We start from the raw sequence: 22,708 nt of genomic DNA on the forward strand, positions 1-22,708 counted from the left end.
ATGGTTGAATAAAGTATATTTAGGGACAAATCAAATTATTTTTGTTCAGATAATACTTTGTAAGACCATTAAATAGGTCAGTGGTCTGTGTGACAATATGCCTTTGACAACACATATTCCAAATTCTTTATTCACCTTGAGTTTTACAACTCAGCTGAATACATAACATAAATAATACAACATATTTATACAAAATACACACGTGCAAAACAATGATGTGTGAAACCACAAGGTTTAATAATTATTAACGAGGTGTGCAGAGCAGAGTTTGTTTTTCCCAGTCCCGAAACATACAAAACGATGCCCTTTTAAGTTTAAATGTGTCTGTTTTTTCAAAGCTGGGAAGACCTTAGCCTATACTACTGTGCCCTATTTTGTATAGTTATCTTGTCATGTTAGATTCAGCCTTTGTTTGACACCCAATACAATATAATACAAAGTTTATTGCAAACCTTTGTATGTGTACATTAGTTAAAGGGACATATCCTAGTTTCAGCGCGTGAATATTAACACTAAGTTTAGTTAATCTACAAACCTGTAACACATTTGGATAAAGTTACAATTGAGTGAAACACTAGTCTGTGACTTTGAAATTGTGAAATACCCTCTAAAAATAAACTAAAACTCGACTCCATAACTGTTACTTCTCAAACGCACGTGCGTTTTTAAAAATATGAAAAATGCATTTTGTGGTATTAAATATGGCCTAAAACACTTCGAATGTATGGAAATGTATAATCTAAACCATAAAATCTTACGTAAAATATGATTTCAGTTATCAAAAACGGCCATAATAGTTAAAAATATGCCTAAGTGTTTAAAAACTAGGGATGTTCCTTTAAGGGGAAAACTTCCCATTAAAAAAACAAACATGAACTGGTTATAATAGCTGATAGCCGATGTGTATTTTTGTGTTGGGGAATCATTAAACATCATTCATTCATTCATTCATTTGTTCATTCGTTCATTCATTCGTTCATTCATTCGAGAGCCATTTCAGGAACACTTTCAGTATCACATGCATAGTAATCTGTCCTACATGGGGCGAGATCTAGCTAAGTTGGTAGAGTGCTCGCCTGAGGTGCTCGAGTCACAGGATCAAACCACCTAAGTAGTCCCATTCTCTGATATTTGTTTTTCACCCCAACCAGTGTCTCAAGACTGATATATATATATATATATATATATATATATATATATATATATATATATATATATATATATATATATATACACATGTATATATATATATATATATATATATATATATATATAAAGGCCGTGGTATGTGCTGTCCTGGTGGCGGGAGAGCGCATATAAAATATCCCCTTTTTAATGGAAACAAATGTAGATGGTTTCCTCTAAGACTATATATGTCAAAATGAGCATATGTTTAACAATTGCAGATGATTAATTACTCAATGTGTTCTAGTGGTGTCATTAAATAAAACAAACTTTTTAAAACTGTCCTACCTGAACCAGCTGCACTGGCATCAACATAAACCTTCAGCTCCTGTCCCGTTATCCCACCATTAAGGTCCTCCCCTGTGACCTTCACCAAGCCAATTTCTCCCCTTGACCTCACAGATATTTTATATGGACACCATGGCACCATAACGTCAGACCAGTGTACATAAAGTAGGAAACCTCCTGAAAGTGTAGGTAATAATAATAATAATAATTTTAATAATAATTTTAATAATAATAATAATAATAATAATAATTTTAATAATAATAATTTTAATAATAATAATAATAATAATAATAATTTTAATAATAATAATAATAATCATAATCATCATCATCATCATCATCATCATCATTATCATCATCATTATCATCATCATCATCATCATCATCATCACCATCATTCTAACAATAACAACAACACCTGCTATTGCTCCTGCTATTGCTACTGATATTGCCATTACTATTACAACTGCCACTGCTGCTGGTAATCCTACTATTATTGCTATTGCTAATGTTGCTATTGTATCTGCTACTGTTACTGCTACAGCAACTGCTACTGCTACAGCTACTGCTAATAGTACTGCTATTGCTATTGTTATTGCTACTGCTAAATTGTACTGCTATTGTCATTACTATTATTACTGCTACTCCTACTGTTGCTGGTAATGCTACTATTATTGATATTGCTACTGATGCTATTGCTATTGCTACTGCTACTGCTTTTGCTACCTTTATTAGAAAAAGTTTCATAATGCAAAACAGCTGTCTTTTGTAGCTAAATTTATTACCTGCAGATGGAGGCACATAAGTGCAGACGTATCTGTTGTATTTCATGGCCCTCATATCCACCGGAATGTTTGATCTGACGCCCTGGATTCGGACTCGACAGACGCCTACATCAAGGAAGAAGAATATATACCAGACATTAATGTGTAATCATGTAGACAGGACGATAAGGTATGCAAATATACATTGCATACACAAGCACAATCTAATTAAAATTAGCTCCACTATTACATGTGGATCTAACTGCAGCCAGTTGGAGCTCATGTCCACCAATCAAATCCTTACTTGCAGAATCATGCCAGTGATTTAAAAATAATTTGAAAACATTCCAAATTATCCTGAGGATATACGACATGTTTCGTGATCCATAACTATGAGAACTTAGATGATCAATAACTATGAGAACTTAGATGATCAATAACTATGAGAACTTACATGACCCATAACTATGAGAACTTGCATGACCCATAACTATGAGAACTTAGATGATCAATAACTATGAGAACTGACATGACCCATAACTATGAGAACTGACATGACCCATAACTATGAGAACTTGCATGACCCATAACTATGAGAACTGACATGACCCATAACTATGAGAACTGACATGACCCATAACTATGAGAACTTAGATGATCAATAACTATGAGAACTTACATGACCCATAACTATGAGAACTGACATGACCCATAACTATGAGAACTGACATGACCCATAACTATGAGAACTTAGATGATCAATAACTATGAGAACTTACATGACCCATAACTATGAGAACTTACATGATCAATAACTGAGAACTTACATGACCCATAACTATGAGAACTGACATGAACCATAACTATGAGAACTAACATGACCCATAACTATGAGAACTTAGATGATCAATAACTATGAGAACTTGCATGACCCATAACTATGAGAACTGACATGACCCATAACTATGAGAACTAACATGACCCATAACTATGAGAACTTAGATGATCAATAACTATGAGAACTTGCATGACCCATAACTATGAGAACTGACATGACCCATAACTATGAGAACTTACATGACCCTTAAATATGACAACTGACATGACCCATATCTATGAGAACTTGAATGACCCATAACTATGAGAACTTGGATGACCCATAACAATGAGAACGTACATGACCCATAGCTATGACAACTTACATGACCCATAACCATGAGAACTGGCATGACCCATAACTATGACAACTTACATGACCCATAACTATGACAACTTGCATGACCCATAACTATGAGAACTTGCATGACCCATAACTATGAGAACGTACATGACCCATAACTATGACAACTTACATGACCCATAACCATGAGAATGGCATGACCCATAACTATGACAATTTACATGACCCATAACTATGACAACTTGCATGACCCATAACTATGAGAACTGGCATGACCCATAAATATGAGAACTGACATGACCCATAACTATGAGAACTGACATGACCCATAACTATGAGAACTTGCCTGTTCCCATAACTATGAGAACTCATGCTCATTAACTGTCAGAACATGATAATCCGAAACCCAGATCATACACGACTTGCATAATATATCACTACCAGGGTATGTAAGCTCAGTATCTATAAAGAATTGGGTATGTCAGTTAAGCACACGAGACCTATTATCAATGACCCATAATTATTGAATATTGCAAGATAATATTAATAAAATAAAACGTTCTTTACTGAAATTGAAACAGAATAGACCTTTGCTATTTGACTGCATTTGGTGATGTCTTAATTTCCGAAACACTATTTCCATGGCGTATGAATATAGTATATGACGTAATAGCTAAAAAAATGTGATACACGATTTAATAAGTATTCACTGATGACTAGTTTTCTGGAAAATCCCATATCGATGGCGTATTAACACATATACAGAACTTCACATACGTTGTTTTCGCTTCCTATTTATTGCACGAGTTTATTTTGACCAAGAATAAATACCACGAGACCACGTATGTTCTTTCGCAAAATAAACGAGTTTTGTATTTATTACATACCTTCTTTTATGTTTTACAAAAATAGTTTTAAATTTAAAGTCATAACAACACTTTGTTAAATCTATGATCAAAACTCCTTTCATGGATTTATTAACGTGCGATACAAAATAAATTTATTACACGGTTTCAAAATGTCTTTATCACTATAGTAAGACTGAACAGGTATGTAATAAAACACATTACGTAATAGGTAAAATTAATATGTCTCTTTATAGTCACCTACCAGGTCCTGCTTTCCTTCCATCTATCATGAATTCTGTCGATACCATGGTTCGAGCTTGTTCCGCACCTTTCCCAACTACCACTACTTTAGAGGCATCTATGGGCAACTTTGGTCCAGCACAGAATGCAACGATTGGCGAGAATTCTAGAGCCAAGTCACACCAGTACAGATGGATGTAGTGATCTCCTGAAATGAGAAATAAAATAAATAAATATTAAAACTAGCAGGTGCATTTGGAAGTGGTACGCGCACCCATTATTGTTGTGAAATATCCTGAAGATACACCATGCAAAAGCTGTGACTCTTTACAATAAAATTAAAAGGCAACACATTATATATAAAGGTGCCAGATTAATGACGGGGTTGCCTAAATTTGCATCTAGAAAGTCTTTGTATTACGAAACTGGATTAGCAACACTTACTTCCAGGCGTAAACTCAAAAAGCTGTTTACAATGTTTAAAATAATGAAATTTATGGCTCTTGATTGTATGATACACAGTATCCCACAAACAGTTGGATAAAGAGCCCCTTATATGCTGAGAAATCGGAATGATATTTATTTAACCCCTGCTAGAGCTAATTTACTTCAATTGTTATTTATTCATTCGACAATAAAACTTTGGAACAACATACGAACTGAAATTCGAAATTGTCAAAACATATCTTCATTTAAAAAAGCAATACAATCCGATGTCCTGTGCGTTGCGCCATACTATTCATTTGGTAATAGAAAATAAAATATATTGTATAATAAGTTAATATAAGTTACAGGTGTAGTGACTTAAAAGAAGGCTTATATCGAGTTGGTTTTAGCACCGATTCCTTGTATAGTTGTGGATATAATTTGAAAACAATTATCATTTTTTCTCTGAATGTATTTTATATGAAAGGAAAAGACGCACTCTCTGGAATGCATTGCAAAGATTTCAGACAATAGATTTACACCTGGTTTAAATGTTGAAAGTGCTGTAAGAGAAGAAGACAATAAAGAAATAATAATAAAAAAATCATGTATATAAGTATATAAATGAAAAACAAAACGTTTCCCTTAATTAGTAAATAAAGTATGGACTTTTTAAATCATCATTATTTATTTATTTTATTGCTATTATTATTTTTGTAGCCATTACGTAATCATTGCGATGACTTGTTTGTGTTTTGCGCCTTCCTTTATTGCGTCTTTTTTCTGTTTCCTTTATTCTTTCTTTCTTTCTCTCTTTTAATAATATTTATTTCTGTTCATACTTAAATTGCAAAAAATATATTACTGTTGTGACATGTATGTATTATGAGAAGGCCAAGTAAGTTGTATAACTTGTGCCGTTCCTATATTCATTCGTGAGTTGCTTCAATATGCGAAGGGTCGGAGAAGCAACATATTTTAAATATCAAACAGATGAAGCATCGGTAGATTAGCTTTTCCCGACAACCATTCTAAAAATGATTAAAACATGTACTTCTTTCTGGAGTTGAATGTCGAAATTTTTGGCACCCTGACTGATAAGGAAGATGATGGTTGACGAAAACGTTTTATATAACAGACATGAGTAGAACAATAATCTATATGGTGACTGAGATCGTGACCTTTTGACCTACTTGTCACAGATAAAACAGCACAATACATACACTAGATTCCATACTACATTATTTGTTGAACCATAATGTACCTAATGTAAGCACATTACAACAGAAAACAACAAACTATCTAAGTTGGGTGTGGCTATGCTCCCATAGGCGTACGGACTCCCATTTTTATAGGGGGCAGGCTGACTTTTGCCAGAATTAAACAAAAATGCCCGAATCTGGATAACAACATTTATTCATATTAGCATTACTGCCAAACTGCAATATAAGGTTGCAAACGAATCACTACTCATTTTGTACATGTATTACAACTAATTTTGAGGGTAGAATGATGGAAATACATGGTAACAAGGTCTTAGGTTAGCACATTTTGCCGAATAACTGTATTATTTTTGCCTTAATTTGATGTTTTGCTCCAGCACTAGCGGGCAATTGCCCCTCCCCCGCCCCCTGTCTCCTACGCTCATGTATGCTCCTGTTATGTTTTGGGACTTTACGTTTTGGGACTTAATGTACATGCATTACAACTTATTTTGAGGGTAGAATGATTGAAACACATAGTATAAAAAAAGTCTTAGGTTAGCACATTTCGCCCGAATATCTGTATCATTTTCCCCGTGATTTGAGGTTTTGATCCACCACTAGGGTGGGGGCAGTTACCCGCCCCCTATCTAATACGCTCATGTATGCTCCTGTTATGTTTTGGGACTTTACGTTTTGGGACTTAAGGTTTCAAGAACTGTTAAGCGGGGATGTAAGGAAACAAGGGAGGAGACCACTTGCCTTCTTCTTTGGCTGTGAATGAAACATTTGTTACGTCCCGCGATTGGTCCACGTCAACTGGGATCTTCCCGTTCGGACTCAACACCTCGGCAGTAAACTGACCTGCAGAAGAGAATACTCACAGTCACAGTACACGGTTTATATATAGTACAATACGGTACATGACAAAACAATCCCAGGTAACTAAACACAAATATTCATTTAGGTTTCTTTAAAGGGACAGACCGTAGGACTTAAACACTAAGGCATATTTTTCACCAAGAGCCTAGTTTCAACTCTTAAACATCTGTCAGCCGATTTCGTAAGTTGGAAGATGTATAAGCAGTTTTCTTTAAACTGGAAGATGTGTAAGAAGTTGTTGTAAATTGGAAGATGTTTAAGCAGTGTTGGTAAATTGGAAGATGTGTAAGCAGTTTTCGTAAATTGGAAGATGTGTAAGCAGTTTTCGTAAATTGGAAGATGTGTAAGCGGTGTTGGTAAATTGCATGATATGTAAGCAGTTTTCGTAAACTGGAAGATGTGTAAGCAGTTTTCGTAAATTGGTAGATGTGTAAGCAGTTTTCGTAAACTGAAAGATGTGTAAGCAGTGTTGGTAAATTGGAAGATGTGTAAGCAGTTTTCGTAAACTGGATGATGTGTAAGCAGTTTTCGTAAATTGGATCATGTGTAAGTTGTTCTTTGTAATTGGATCATGTGTAAACTGTTATTTGTAAATTGGAAGATGTGTAAGCAGTTTTCGTAAATAGGAACATGTGTAAGCAGTTGTTGTAAATTGGAACTTGTGTAAGAAGTTGTTTGTAAATTGGAAGATGTGTAAGCAGGTTTTGTAAATTGCAAGTTGTAAAAGCATTTTTAACAAATTGCAAGATGTGTAAGCAGTTTGCGAACAGAACATGAACTTCGTTACTTATCCCTATTCTCATCTTGCCTTATCCTGTTTACAAGTGACAACAGAGCTAAAGCGTACTCTATATAACACATTGTCAATTTTCGACAACCTAAGAAACACTTTTTAAATATACCTGGCCCAGCATCGCTGACGTCAAATGTCAAGGTCGTGACCTCTTCACATTCCAAAACGAGACGGTCGATTTCGTCTTTCAGATCCGAGAGGTCACTAGTTATATTGACCCCTGACCTGTCTGTAATCCCCGGTGAAAACGGACTACCTAAAATAAAAAGATTAATAAAACTAATATCTGTAATTCAGCTGACACTTACGTCGTAAGCACCAGACCTAAACGCGAAGAACACAATGTGAATTACGTATAAGTTTATAGTTCTGCACATGAAATTTTTGGGTATGGCGCTAATCGGAAAGAGTAGCCCATGTAGTGGCGACAGCGGGTTTCCTCTCAAAATCTGTGTGGTCCTTAACCATATGTTTGACGCCATATAACCGTAAATAAAATGTGTTGAGTGCGTCGTTAAATAAAACATTTCTTTCAGTACCCACTTACCCACTAATCCTCAAAATCAAATACCTACCGGTATGTCTATGCAGCGTCTGTACGTCCATTAATTCGTGTATCCATCTGTACAATTCCCTCTTTCTACAAAACTAGCTATGACATGACACGGATATTTCAGTATCAGTTTAAACAAGCCAGCTGTTAACCTCGTCTCTTACTGATTACAGACATTGTGCGGAAATATTACATGATAGTTCCCATGCAATAATCGCAATACAAGGGCAGATCGAGGAGAAAAAACAAATGTCATAGGGGTCTAATGCTTGCCACACACCTACAGATTAACGCTAACTCGACAGTCGCGTCGGCCTTCATCGATAGGTGTGTGCAGGGCAAAGACGCGACAGTCGCACCTAATCTCAGATTTTGCCCTGACTAGACAGTTGCATCGGCTGGTGTATGCAGGTGTACATTTTTAGTCTACTGCAGGCGCGGATGCAGGATTTCTGAAAGGGGGGGGGGGGTGGTCCAAATGTAATGACTGATCTCTCCTTTTACACAGACCTGTTAATATAATCACGTTTCCCCTTAAAGGTTATGGTTGGTTTTCAAAAAGGGGGGGGGGGGGTCCGAACCCCCTGGATCCGTTACTGTACTGCCGACGCGCCACTCGCGTCGGCGTTAATCGGTAGGTGTGTTCTAAACATAAAGAAATAAAAAAAACCCCCACATGGACCAACTTGCCAAAAGGGCATTGCAATGGTGAGAAAAACAAGAGAAAAAGGGGCAGTTGAATATTTTAGGGGGACGGGTCCCCTAGGCCCCTCCCCTAAGATCCGCCTCTGCTATATACCTGTCACGTGACGACCGTTCCACTTAACACTGATGGTGTATTTGCCGGCTAGCGATGGGATGTAGCGATACGAATACCGTCCTTCGCTCAACATCGTCTTGTTGTAGGTGACTGGAGTACTTGAGACTGAAACACACAGATATTACGTTTTGTGTCAATGTAGACAACAAGAACAGACTCGTAGCCTATATAATCATAAAGTATACAATGTTTTACGTGCAAATAATATATGGAAATTAAGACTTCAAAAGGGGCGGGATGTAGCCCAGTGGTAAATCGTTCGTCTGATCACAGCTGTATATATTCTGTTGGAGTCTACCCTGTGCAAGGAATGGGTTTTCTAAGCTAGTCTTAGAGAGTGGCAATCCTCCTACAGGCGTTGCTGGAGGTATGCAACTTCCTTTTACATGTCTCCTAGGGAGTGGCAGTCCTCCTACAGGCGTTGCTGGAGGTATGAAACATCCTTTTACATGTTTCCTAAGGAGTGGCAGTCCTCCTAAGGACGAGCTCCTGGCGGTGGATCATGGATGCAATCCACTTTGCATAAAACATCCTTTTACGTTTCCTAAGGAGTGGCAGTCCTCCTAAGGACGAGCTCCTGGCGGTGGATCATGGATGCAATCCACTTTGCATAAAACATCCTTTCGACTCTGCCTTTTGCAGAGATACATGTTTTTAAATCACAGAATACGGTTTCGTCCTTCAGATTTAATGTTATCAAAGTAGGTTATTTGTTGTGTTTTATATTACAATTTGTTTTATTTATTTGTTATGTTTTATGTTTGCAAAAAATATTTATTATTATTTAGGGTTTGGTGTGTGTGTGTGTGTGTGTGTGTAATATTTGATTATCAAAATATAATATATATAATCAGCAAACTGCGAGGTTGCCCCTTTAAAACTACTAACCGTCAATAACAACGTCTATTGTCCCGGCGAGACCTTTCGTGTCCACCACAAACTCCGTCTCTTCACCCTTCGTCCCATGTGTAACTCCGTCACCGCTCACTACTATCTGACCCGGGTCCAAAACGTCCAAACACAGCGGTGATCCTGAAACAGCAAAGGAAAGTTTACTTCATGACATGCAGAAAATATTCATTCATTGGGATGCGCGATCGGTTTAGGATCGATCCCCGTCGGTAGACCCAGTCTGCTATGTCCTAAATCAAGCTTCTACATTATGCCTTCAATTATTATTTCGCTCCAACCAGTGCTCCACAACTGGTGTAACAAAGGCCGTGGTATGTACTATCCTGTCTGTGGGATGGTGCATATAAAAGATCTCTTGCTGCTAATCGAAAAGAGTAGCCCATGAAGTGGCGACAGCGAGTTTCCTCTCTCAGTATCTGAGTGGTCCTTAACCATATGTCTGACGCCATATAACCGTAAATAAAATGTGTTGAGTGCGTCGATAAATGAAACAGTTTCTTCCTTAATTTACTGGAGTCATCTAACTCTACTGACACCAGTTTCCATTATTTTTTCGTCTCGAGGTGATATCGTCCAATTGACAGTGGATACATTGTATTATACTGTTCAAACACTGGCAAACAAATACCAAGTAAATAAATGATATACACAGTGTATAAATAAATGATATACACAGTGTATAAATAAATGATATACACAGTGTATAAATAAATGATATACACAGTGTATAAATAAATGATATACACAGTGTACTCTTAGGATCTATATTTAATATTTTTTTCGAGAATCGCATTGTGCTGATTGCATCTAAAGCCATCCCACAGACAGGATAGTACATACCACGGCCTTTGTTACACCAGTTGTGGAGCACTGGCTGGAGCGAAATAATAATTGAAGGCATAATGTAGAAGCTTGATTTAGGACATAGGTTTTACTAAGTTACAAAATATATGTAATGTAACACGTGCATTTCATACCTTTAACATTTACCATAGTTTTACACCCAATAGCCGATGTATTTTTCGTGCTGGGGTGTCGTTAAACATATATTCTATTCTATTCTATTCTATTCTATTCTATTCTGTTCATACCTTTAATGTTTGTATCTTTTAATTTCACATGGACAGTGTATTTGCCGGATTTGGCGGGAGTAAAACTAGCTTCCATGACGTCACTGGACTGTCTGACATCTACGTTGTCGACTCTACTCCCGTCACGATAGTTCACAATCACAGAAATGTCATGACTTCCGTTGTCTACTCCAGATACTGTTTATATATGATAAACAAAAAATAAACAAAAAAATAAACATGTTTTAACAAAAATCTTTAAATGGTATGTAATAAAATATTATTAAATACAGAACTTCACATACGTTATTTTCGCTTCCTATTTATTGCAATCGTTTATTTTGTGCAAGAACTTACCATTTGACCTCCATCTCGTGGTATATATTCTTGAGCAAAATACACTCGTGCAATAAATAGGAAGCGAACACAACGCATGTGAAGTTCCAGGGCCGTAGCTAGCGGGGTGGGGGTGGGGGGTGGGCGGTGGGGTGCAAATTCGGAAAGCATTATAGAAACTTAAAGAAAAGGAGTTTTAGACTATTAACTACTCAGTTGCCCCCCCCCCCCCCCCCAAACAAAAAATCCTAGCTACTGCCCTGAGTTCTGTATATTTATTCTCTACATCTCTTAATTTTGAATCCCTACGGTTCAGAAAAACCTGATGCTACAATGATGCTATTGCTGATGTATTTTTATTTATTTTTATGTAAACGCAGATTTTTCAGTTTCCCCAATATCTCGCGTGTGTATGTGTGTGTGTGTGTGTGTGTGTGTGTGTGTGTGTGCGTGCGTGCGTACGTACGTACGTACGTATGTATGTGCATGAGTGCGCGTACGTGTATATTTATATGGATAGGTGTACCTGTAAACGTGACGTCATCGCCTAGGACGATTTGCCTTGGACCCGTCAGTGACATCAGGTTTGGATCAAAACATGTCACTGTGATAGGGGATCCTTCTATTTCTTCACCCTCGAACCACACCGAGACCGTCCAGTTACCTAGCAACATCAAATAATAATATTAAGGAACACTGTAACTATGTATACTGTTCTATCAAATATCATAATAAACTCATTAAAATAACCACCATATGCCGGTACTGTAGTGCCGTATATAGGCAATATGCCATACCAAAGCATGTAACATTAAACTCGTGAGATAACAAAACTGTATTACATTAAAAACTCGTGATATATTGTGTATATACCATACAGAAGCCTGTAACATGGATAACTAGTAATATATTATTTTTATACCACACCGACGCGTGGATCATGAAACACTCGTGTTGTATTATTTATATACCATACCTAGACATGTAACATGAGATATTCATGACATAAATATTATTTATATATCACAACTCGGCGTGCAATATAAAGCACTCGTATTATATATTTACTATATACAATACGAAGGCGTGCAACATGAAAAAAACATTGATATATTTTGTACCATACTAAGGTGTATAACATGAAAAATACGTGATATAATATTTAAATTTAGGAGTTAAAACATGAAAAACTCGAGATACATTTGTATACATATCATGGCGAGAAACGTGGAACTAACCTTCTAAGTCTGGATGGAAAGATGCTCTTATTAAGTCGTGATCCCTTTCACATTGTAGTAGTCGAACCTGTCCACTAGGTGGCGTTACTTCCATCTTTGTTTCTCCCATGGAGACACCAGATACGTCCACCTGATGTTAGAACATTGATCAAATCATTTTATTTTCATTTGAAACGGTTCTAAGCATATTTCAGGTATACCTGAAACCGCCTTCAGACGCCTAGATATAGCATACATATATCGAAGGCATATTTTTAACAACAGAACACGATGAACAAATTAGATAAGGTAAGATACACTTTATTTGCATATAAACATTATACATTTGGAACTGAATGCTCAACATGTAATAGTTGTACAATCATTTCACGGACAGGATACTAAACTAATTATAGCTTAATACACGTATAATTATATACACGTTTACACACTGCACCTGCACAACAGGGATGTCAACAGAAAATTGAAAAACAAGTCTGAAATCGAGTGAAGCGAAAAAAAAAAATTTGAGCGCAGTGTGAAAAGAAATCCGTAATAATCCAGCTGTGGGTCCAGGGAGGCGCTGTAAGACCCCCGAGAAACTTTTAATACTGTAATTATGAGTTGTTCTCTAAAACTGTACACTTATTTGTCTTTAAAAGATACTTGTTTTACAGTTGTAAATTAAATGAACAGAAATTTGGGCATAGCTTTGGTAGTTATATTTATTTTAAAACCATTTTAAATTCCCTCCAAGTCTTATCTCAAAAATGCAATGATTTAAAAAAAAAAAAGGTTCAAATGACCACAAAAAAGTCGGAAAACCGCAAATCCGCGGAAGATTGACATCCCTGGCACAAGCAGGATCCTGGTTTTGCAAAATAAATATAAATTTGTTATGCAGAGACATCATTTTAAATGTGTTATTATGTAAAGATAAATATTCATACAGTTTAAAGCGTGGAGTATTATATTTGACGCATATTATGATGTGATGATATTCATTTTCAATGAGATTACACTGATTACATAACTATATTTGAGTTTTATCAACTAGGGTTCATGCACGCTGTTCTGGGTATTCAGTTCACAGGGATACCATGTGTTTCGTATCTATATGCTATGAAGTAATCAACAAGTAAATAAAATCAATCCCCGATTGTTCACATTGTTGTATAAGGATCTGGCCCCGTGCTTATAAACCTTAAAGGGACACACCCTAGTTACGTTTATTTGTTAACCATTACGGCATTGTTTTTCGCTATTAAACCCCATTTTTCACAAATAAAATTGCACTTTACTTACATTTTATTATTTAGAATACACATTTCCATTCACCTGAAGTGCTTTTTGGTAATCCTGATGTTTGTAAAACCACGAAATGCATTTTTTGAATTTTTTCACAAGACGTGTTGTCGAGAAAAAACCGTTAAGCAAGCGAGGTCCAATCTATTTTTAGAGGGGATATTTCCATTTCAATGTCACAGACGTTGGTATATCACGTGACCGTTATCATTTTGGTTCGGTTTGTTTTCTCGTGCACGGTTCGCGCAATCAACATCCGATTTGTTGTTCTTCATTTGTGAGATTTTTCTTCACAGTTCGTGAACATTTTCAGTAACAATAAAGTTCAGACAAGTAAGTGTCTCAATACAAAACGTTACAAACCCTTAAAACCAATAATTTTGCTAAATCTTACGATATCTGGAGAGGGGATACAACCAGGACAGAACAGTTGGAACATGTCCAGGAGAGGTGAAACGAACGCACCCCAAGTCTGTGAAATGTGTCGTGACGTAGGCATTGTTGTGCTTCGAGCGACATCTACCGGTGACATCAGAATACTAACTTTCAAAATTATTTCAAGCAATTGGGACATGGGGATTCCCATGGTATTTATCGATATAAAACCTGCTTTTTCACTCCATTTGATAAAAACGTGATCTAAGTGTGATACAGGTTTGTAGATTAACCAAATTATAATTTATTTTCGCTGGATGGAACTAGGGTGTGCGGCTTTAACGTCATGGCAACGCCATTCAAATAGCATTACGTTAAAGTCTGGACTTTATTAAAGTCTAGACTTTAAGTTTTATAAGCACGGGCCCTGTATCAACAACAGATTGTGTGACCCAATGATGGTTAAATTTTGTGACGCCATAATAATTTGATAATGTTTGACGTCATAATGGTTAGATTGTGTGACTCCATAGTGATATGGGGCGGGACATTGCCCGTTGGTAAAGCATCCGCCTGATGCGCGGTAGGTTTAGGATCTATCCCCGTCAGTGGGCCCATTGGGCTATTTCTTGTTCCAGCCAGTGCACCACAACTGATAAATCAAAGGCCGTGGTATGTGTTATGTGTGGGATGGTGCATATAAAAGATCCCTTGCTACTAATAGAAAAATGTAGTGGGTTTCCTCGCTAAGACTATATATAAAAATTACTAAATGTTTGACATCCAATAGCTGATGATTAATAAATCAATGTGATCTAGTGGTGTCGTTAAACATAGCAAATTTTAACTTTCCATATTGATTTGAATGTGTTTGATGCCATAATGGTTAGATTGTGTCACGTATTAACCTTTGTAATTTAATGAGTATAACGTAAAGATAAATAACAAAGTAGTATAGTACGAAGTATACCTTAATGTCCACTTTTTGTCCAGTAGCAAACTTTGCAGAGGCCAGAGAAAGCAGTTTGACCTTTGACACATCCGGAATTACCATAAACGTAACAGGACTTCCCACAAGTTCTTCTCCATCATACTTTACATGGAGCTGTGAAATAAAAGTTATCATCACTTAGAAATAACACCAAAATCAAAGACATAATGTGAGAAAGAGAGGAAGAGTGTACGTAATGAGAGAGAGAGAGAGAGAGAGAGAGAGAGAGAGAGAGAGAGAGAGAGAGAGAGAGAGAGAGAGAAGAGAGAGAGAGAGAGAGAGAGAGAGAGAGAGACACACATACACACACACACACACACACACACACACACACACACACACAGGCAGACAGACAGTGACACAGTCATACAGAGAGTGAGGGAAAGAGAGAATGACTCTGAAAGACAGAAAGAATGAGACACCGAGACGCAGCACGCACAGGACCGCACGCATACACAAATTCATACGTGCATTCATGCATACAGCTAAACGTACACACATACCAAGACACACACCAGTATCTAAGAACGCAGACGTACGACTACACAAACCTACCGTATATTGACCGGTTTGGTTTGGTACAAATGAACACGTTGCTCTCTTTTCACCCCACTTAACATCGCAAGGAACCGGAGAGTTGGGACCCTGTAATTTCACTTCCGTTTTACTCTTCATGACGTCAGCATCCACGATATCTAAGGAAAAGGTAGTCTGAAAATAACGTAGAAACATAAAATGATTAGATTCCAATTTCGTCCAACGAAGATTGCCCATAGAACGGGTTCTCATTGGCACAAACAACATACACCATTGCGAACATACATTACATAAGCATTTATTTTCACTCCAAAATTGAGAACATTTCCGTCTCAGTTTTTTGCTATATGACCGCATCTGGCTGTAGTACCGGTCCGAACAGGTGGTTCATTAAACGATTCACCCCGGCTGTCTCTTGCGCTGTACACCCATGTCCCAAAAGGTCGATGCACAATATTACAAAATAACATGGGTAAAACACAGCAAAAAGGCTTACCATTAAACATACATATTGTTTTAATTCTTCACCACCGGCCTCGGTGGCGTCGTGGTTAGGCCATCGGTCTACAGGCTGGTAGGTACTGGGTTCGGATCCCAGTCGAGGCATGGGATTTTTAATCCAGATACCGACTCCAAACCCCGAGTGAGTGCTCCGTAAGGCTCACTGGGTAGGTGTAAACAACTTGCACCGACCAGTGATCCATAACTGGTTCAACAAAGGCCATGGTTTGTGCTATCCTGCCTGTGGGAAGCGCAAATAAAAGATCCCTTGCTGCTAATCGGAAAGAGTAGCCCATGTAGTGGCGACAGTGGGTTTCCTCTCAAAATCTGTGTGGTCCTTAAAACTATGTGTCTGACCCCATATAACCGTAAATAAAATGTGTTGAGTGCGTCGTTAAATAAAACATTTCTTTCGTTAATTCTTCACCATTTTCTAGAAGTGAATATGTGAACCATAACAGGTGTCACAATTAGGAACTATAGTGGACTGTCATCAATGAACTCTCAACCGAAAGACCGGCCTCGGTGGCGTCGTGGTAGACCATCGGTCTACAGGCTGGTAGGTACTGGGTTCGGATCCCATTCGAGGCATGGGATTTTTAATCCAGATACCGACTCCAAACCCTGAGTGAGTGCTCCGCAAGGCTCAATGGGTAGGTGTAAACCACTTGCATCGACCAGTGATCCATAACTGGTTCAACAAAGGCCATGGTTTGTGCTATCCTGCCTGTGGAAAGCGCAAATAAAAGATCCCTTGCTGCTAATCGGAAGAGTAGCCCATATAGTGGCGACAGCGGGTTTCCTCTCAAAATCTGTGTGGTACTTAACCATATGTCTGACGCCATATAACCGTAAATAAAATGTGTTGAGTGCGTCGTTAAATAAAACATTTCTTTCTTTAATTCTTCACCATTTTCAAGAAGTGAATATGTGAACCATAACAGGTGTCACAATTAGAAACTATAGTGGACTGTCATCAATGAACTCTCAACCGAAAGTGATCTGTGTAGTGAGACCTTTACAGCAAACGGGAAGTAGTTTACCTCATGCATTTGCGTTCGCAAAACAGAGGACATTAGCTAGAAATACTTCAGTTACTATTATTATTTTTTAATAAAATAACTCCAATATTAATATTCAGTTCAGTATTTACTGAACAATAGTCGCATATAATTTAGTCACGGACATCGGTCCCTCCATCTACACGTTAATTACTGCAAATAATGGAAGAAATAAAAAAGATAAACGTCAATTTTAAACATATATAGCTGGCCACGGTGAAACATTGGAATTTAATTTTAAAGGAGCATGTTCATGGAAACAATCAATTTTACAACTGCGCATCAGGCGTGCAATTTACCACTGGGCAGGGGCGGATTATGCTTTAGATGGGGGGGGGGGGGGGGGGGGGGGAGTCCGACACAATATGTAAATGTTTATAATTTGAAATTATAAATTTTACGTGGACATCAATTCAGATCTACGTTTTTTTTTTAGCGGGGGGGGGGGGGGGGCTTCCGTGCAGCTGGGAAACACCCCCCATAATCTGCCCCTGATGGACTACATCCCGCCAGTTAAAAAGATACCCAATGAAAAACGAGAATGTTATCTATTATATTACCTGGTTCCCTTCTCTGACTCGATTTAGAGTACATTTTATGACCAGCTTCTCTGCTTTTGATTTTTTGGGAGTAATCTTGCGGAATTTGCTAAGGTAAGCCATTATGGCCAAATGGTCCACCTCTGGATCCGCCATGTCCTGGGCCGTCAGGGTCGGTTCCACACCGAGGGTCTTCCCTCCATCTATACCTACAATTACATTAAAGTATTGGGTCGTTTAATATAGTTTCGTTGACTTTCGAGAAAGCCTTTTAAAAAATTAGAGGTAGAGACATAGCGAAATAACATGTATACATATGACACCCCCGTCCGTCCGTCTATACATCCTTTCACTCATTTTTCTACTCTTCCACTATTCCATCCATCCATCCATCCATCCATCCATTCACCAACCTATTCATTCATCCACCCACCCATCCATCAAACTATCCATCCACCCATCCATCCATCCAACCATCCATCCAAACACCACCCATCCATCCATCCATCCTTCCACCCATCCATCCATCCATCCATCCACCCACCCATCCATCAATTCACCAACGTATTCATTCATCCACTCATCCATCAAAATATCCATCCATCCATCCATCCAATTCACCAAGCTATTCATTCATCCACTCATCCATCAAATTATATATCCATCCATCTATCCATTCGTCCATCCATCCGTCCAACCAAAGAACTACTCATCCATCCATCCATCCATCCATATCCATTACCTTTTTGACAAGTTCCAACGTGATCATTTTTATCGATGTCTGGCCATCCGGGCACTTCTCCACCCAGTGCGTTGACGACAGAACACAGGAAGACGCCATCATTCCAGTCGGTCTAAGAAAAACAAACATAAGTTTTAAGTATACCCATACATGCACAAAACGATCGTGTAAACTGTGTGCGCGTGTTTGTGTGTTCATGTATACACATAACATGTGTTTATGTTGTGTTTTAGCCGATGATTAGTAAATGAATGTGCTGCAGTTGTGTCGTTAAACAAAATATTTTATACCAGTAAATTACCCCCCCCCCCCCAAAAAAAAAAAAAAAAATAAAAAAACAGAAAAGAAAAAAAAAAAAGAAAAAAAAGAGCACAAACAAACCCAACAATAAGACTAGAATCGTTACACTACTAACAACATTATACCACTAATATTATAGAATCATACATAAATAAGGGGACACACATACGTATATAGCTCGAGTCACCTCCAGCCTCCCCTTATTGATATTAATATGTAGGAAAGCGCTAGAGGAAACTCTTATGTAATGCTTGGGCAATCGTCGACAACCAATTCTCGAGTCCAGTCATGACATTAAACTTACATACGTGTCACGTGGACACACACTTTGCTCCACGTCACCACAGTAAAGTACAACGCAGGTTCGTTCAATCTAATTAAAATTAGCTCCACTATTACATGTGTATCTAACAACAGCCAGTTGGAGCTCATGTCCACCAATCAAAACCATACTTGCAGAATCATGCCAGTGATTTGAAAATAATTTGAAAATATTCCGAATTATCCTGAAGGTATACGATATGTTTCATGTGAATTACGAATGCCTTATTTAGACCAGTAGAACTAATTTTAATCAGATTGCTAACAACACTGCGTAGTCTCCAATGTCCAGGTAACATTTCGTCTGTAAATAATAATTTAAATATTGACCAATCACACTTCGCCTTTTATAACATTATTTGGGAGTATACAAATTCTAAAAATATCGGGCGAGTCTATTTTAGTGGAATCAGTACAGCGAACCATACCAATACGTACGGGATGGGTTATCAGTCTTCAATTTTACATTAAAAATTATTTATTTATTTATAAAACCCCCAACTAAATCAGTCTTCAGTTTTACATTACAAATTATTTATTTTATAAAATAAAACATGTTTTAAGGCATTCGTAATTCACACGAAACATGTCGTATACCCTCGGGATAATTCGGAATATTTTCAAATTATTTTTAAATCACTGGCATGATTCTGCAAGTAAGGTTTTGATTGGTGGACATGAGCTCCAACTGGCTGCTGTTAGATCCACATGTAATTGAGGAGATACTTTTAATTAGATTGAGGTTCGTTTTGCATAGAGGCGATGGCTTTCTTCGTGTAACGTTGGCACTGGTTAACAGCATTTAAGTTTAATGTCATGACTGTACTTGATAATAATCAAACTAAACCTCTGTGTAATCAGATTTAGGAAAACAAAAGGTGTATTTTAGACAAAATAGCTTGCGACCATTTTGTTTTGTTTAACGACACCACTAGGGGATATTGATTTATTAATCATCGGCTATTGGATGTCAAACATTTGGTTATTTTGACATTAGTAGCAAGGGATTTTTTATATGCACCATCTCACAGACCACAGCCTTTGATATACCAGTCGTGGTGCACTGGCTGGAACGAGAAATAACCCAATGGTCCATCGACGGGGATCGACTGACCGCGCATCAAGCGAGCGCTTTACCACTGGGCTACACCCCACCCCGCATTACATGGAATTACCTCCAGCCTTCCCCTGCATATCATTAAGGGGAGGGCTGGGGGTGACCAGTTAACATAAATAGTAACTAAAACTCCCATTAACAATATTAAGAAGTTAACCGTGTTATTTGTAGATAATCCAACAGTACTGATATTCAATCCCACATTACATCTCTGTTTTTGTCCGAGAACCCACTCCCCCGCACACGCGCTTGCCCCCTCCCCTCCCCCCACCGTCCAGAAAATGCAATCCTTAATTTGCGTATATTTTGTTTTGAGTTTATCACACTGATTAAAGCCACTAGACTGGCTCACCGACAGGTTGCTGATCGTGGTGGTGCGTAGCAGACGACACACCCAGTTGAGGGTCGCGTAGTAACCAGGGGAGTCCTTCTTGATGAAGTAGGAGAGGTACGTCATGGCCGATAACTGGTCCAAGGACTTACTGGCGAAATCCTCGGGGGTGATCACTATAGGGATGTTGAGGTGTGTCTTGGCCAACTGCATCGCTTGACGACAGTTATCAATCCTGCAGGTAATGTGGATAAAGATATTTTAAGAGAGAGAGAGAGAGAGAGAGAGAGAGAGAGAGAGAGAGAGAGAGAGAGAGAGAGAGGAGGGAGGGAGGGAGGGAGGGAGGAAGGACGGACACGGGAGAGAGTAAGAAATTGAGTGAGTAGATGAGAATTGGGGAGAGAATAAAAGATAAAGAAAGAAGACGGAAAGAGAGAGAGACACAGAGAGAGACAGGGAGAGGGAGAAAGACAGAACAAGAGAAAGGAAGAGAGAGAGAAGTGAAGAGATAGAGAGAAAGAGACAGAAAGAAAGATAGGAAGAAAGAGAGGAAGAAAGGGGGAGAGAGAGAGAGAAATAAGAGAGAGAGAAAAAGAGAGGAAGGACACGGGAGAGAGTAAGAAATTGAGTGAGTGGATGAGATAATTGGGGAAAGAATAAAAGATAAAGAAAGAAGAGCGACAGAGAAAGAGACAGAGAGAGAGACAGACTGAGAGAGACAGAAAAAAGAGGAAGAGAGAGAGAAGCGAAGAGAGATAGAGGGACAGAGAGAAAGAAAGAGATAGGAAGAAAGAGAGAGAGAGAGAGAGAGAGAGAGAGAGAGAGAGAGATAGGAAGAAAGAGGGAGAGAGATAGATAGAGAGAAAATATTATATATTACGTTTACGTACCTGTTTCTCGGATCAAGTTTCCGCCAGTTTGGCGAAGTGCCGGGCTTGCAGTAATCAATGAGCGCACTGTAACAAGACATCGTAATAATTTATTTTATCAAACCAAATAAGAGAATGACTATTTGTAAAAGGTGTATATGACCCAACCCTCCACAATAATAACAAAATCAACAGCAACAATAAAAATTAATAATACACTAAAATATACCACGGATTGATGTCGCTGAAAAAGTACGTCGACTTAACCACGAACCGGATACGTCATACCAAGACAATTGGACTTCTTCCTTGTTACTTGATTTAAATAGGAGTTGTTAGATAAACCTCCTAGATAATCGTCAAGTTGTCATGGTGAAGAAGACGTGTAGACATGGATTGCAATGAAACACGGATGGTTAGATGCGATGACAAATTAGATGTGTTTAGGGGGAAACGTTTGTTATGTTTAGTGCACTAGCTGGAATGGGAAAAACCCTCGATCAGAGAATGGCCCCACCTCAGGTGCGCGCTCTACCGACTGAGCTAAATCACACCGCAAAGTTTCATTAATTATCTTGAAGGGTTTTGGGGCTGTGCTCAGCAAACATTACCGAATGGACTGACGGACGGACAGACGGACGGACGGAAGGAAGGACGGTGTCCGTTTTAATATCACCGCGATGGACCCTGTGACCGATTGCTCTACCACTAAGCTGCACCTTACCAATCATAGAACGTTTACCTCAAAAGGGAACATATACATTGGCATGTCACTATTTAATGAATAAAGATAAAATTCATTTTAAAGGGGCGGGACGTAGCCCAGTGGTAAAGCGTTCGCTTGATGCGCGGTCGGTCTGGGATCGATCCCCGTCGGTGGGCCCATTGGGCTATTTCTCGCCCCAGCCAGTGCACCACGACTGGTATATCAAAGGCCGTGGTATGTGTTATCCTGTGTGGGATGGTGCATATAAAAGATCCCTTGCTGCTAATCGAAAAGAGT

The 22,708-nt window shown here is 38.3% G+C and overlaps 1 protein-coding gene across 1 annotated transcript in view; it reads right to left on the minus strand.

Moving 5' to 3' along the window:
- The window catches only part of LOC121373700 (filamin-A-like), a 45,670-nt gene that overhangs the window by 4,404 nt on the left and 18,558 nt on the right, over positions 1 to 22,708 (minus strand). The window contains exons 3-18 of the mRNA XM_041500433.1: positions 21,727 to 21,792; positions 20,858 to 21,071; positions 18,768 to 18,879; positions 18,047 to 18,234; positions 15,943 to 16,098; positions 15,367 to 15,501; positions 12,738 to 12,867; positions 12,026 to 12,163; positions 11,185 to 11,361; positions 10,070 to 10,213; positions 9,161 to 9,286; positions 7,918 to 8,064; positions 6,896 to 6,997; positions 4,528 to 4,713; positions 2,259 to 2,363; positions 1,474 to 1,650 (exon numbers count right to left, since the gene is read on the minus strand). Coding sequence (XP_041356367.1) covers positions 1,474 to 1,650; positions 2,259 to 2,363; positions 4,528 to 4,713; positions 6,896 to 6,997; positions 7,918 to 8,064; positions 9,161 to 9,286; positions 10,070 to 10,213; positions 11,185 to 11,361; positions 12,026 to 12,163; positions 12,738 to 12,867; positions 15,367 to 15,501; positions 15,943 to 16,098; positions 18,047 to 18,234; positions 18,768 to 18,879; positions 20,858 to 21,071; positions 21,727 to 21,792 — 2,303 coding nt within the window. The remainder of the gene's footprint in view (positions 1 to 1,473; positions 1,651 to 2,258; positions 2,364 to 4,527; positions 4,714 to 6,895; positions 6,998 to 7,917; positions 8,065 to 9,160; positions 9,287 to 10,069; positions 10,214 to 11,184; positions 11,362 to 12,025; positions 12,164 to 12,737; positions 12,868 to 15,366; positions 15,502 to 15,942; positions 16,099 to 18,046; positions 18,235 to 18,767; positions 18,880 to 20,857; positions 21,072 to 21,726; positions 21,793 to 22,708) is intronic.

Source organism: Gigantopelta aegis, chromosome 1, assembly GCF_016097555.1.
Source record: "Gigantopelta aegis isolate Gae_Host chromosome 1, Gae_host_genome, whole genome shotgun sequence".
NCBI lineage: Eukaryota > Metazoa > Mollusca > Gastropoda > Neomphalida > Peltospiridae > Gigantopelta > Gigantopelta aegis.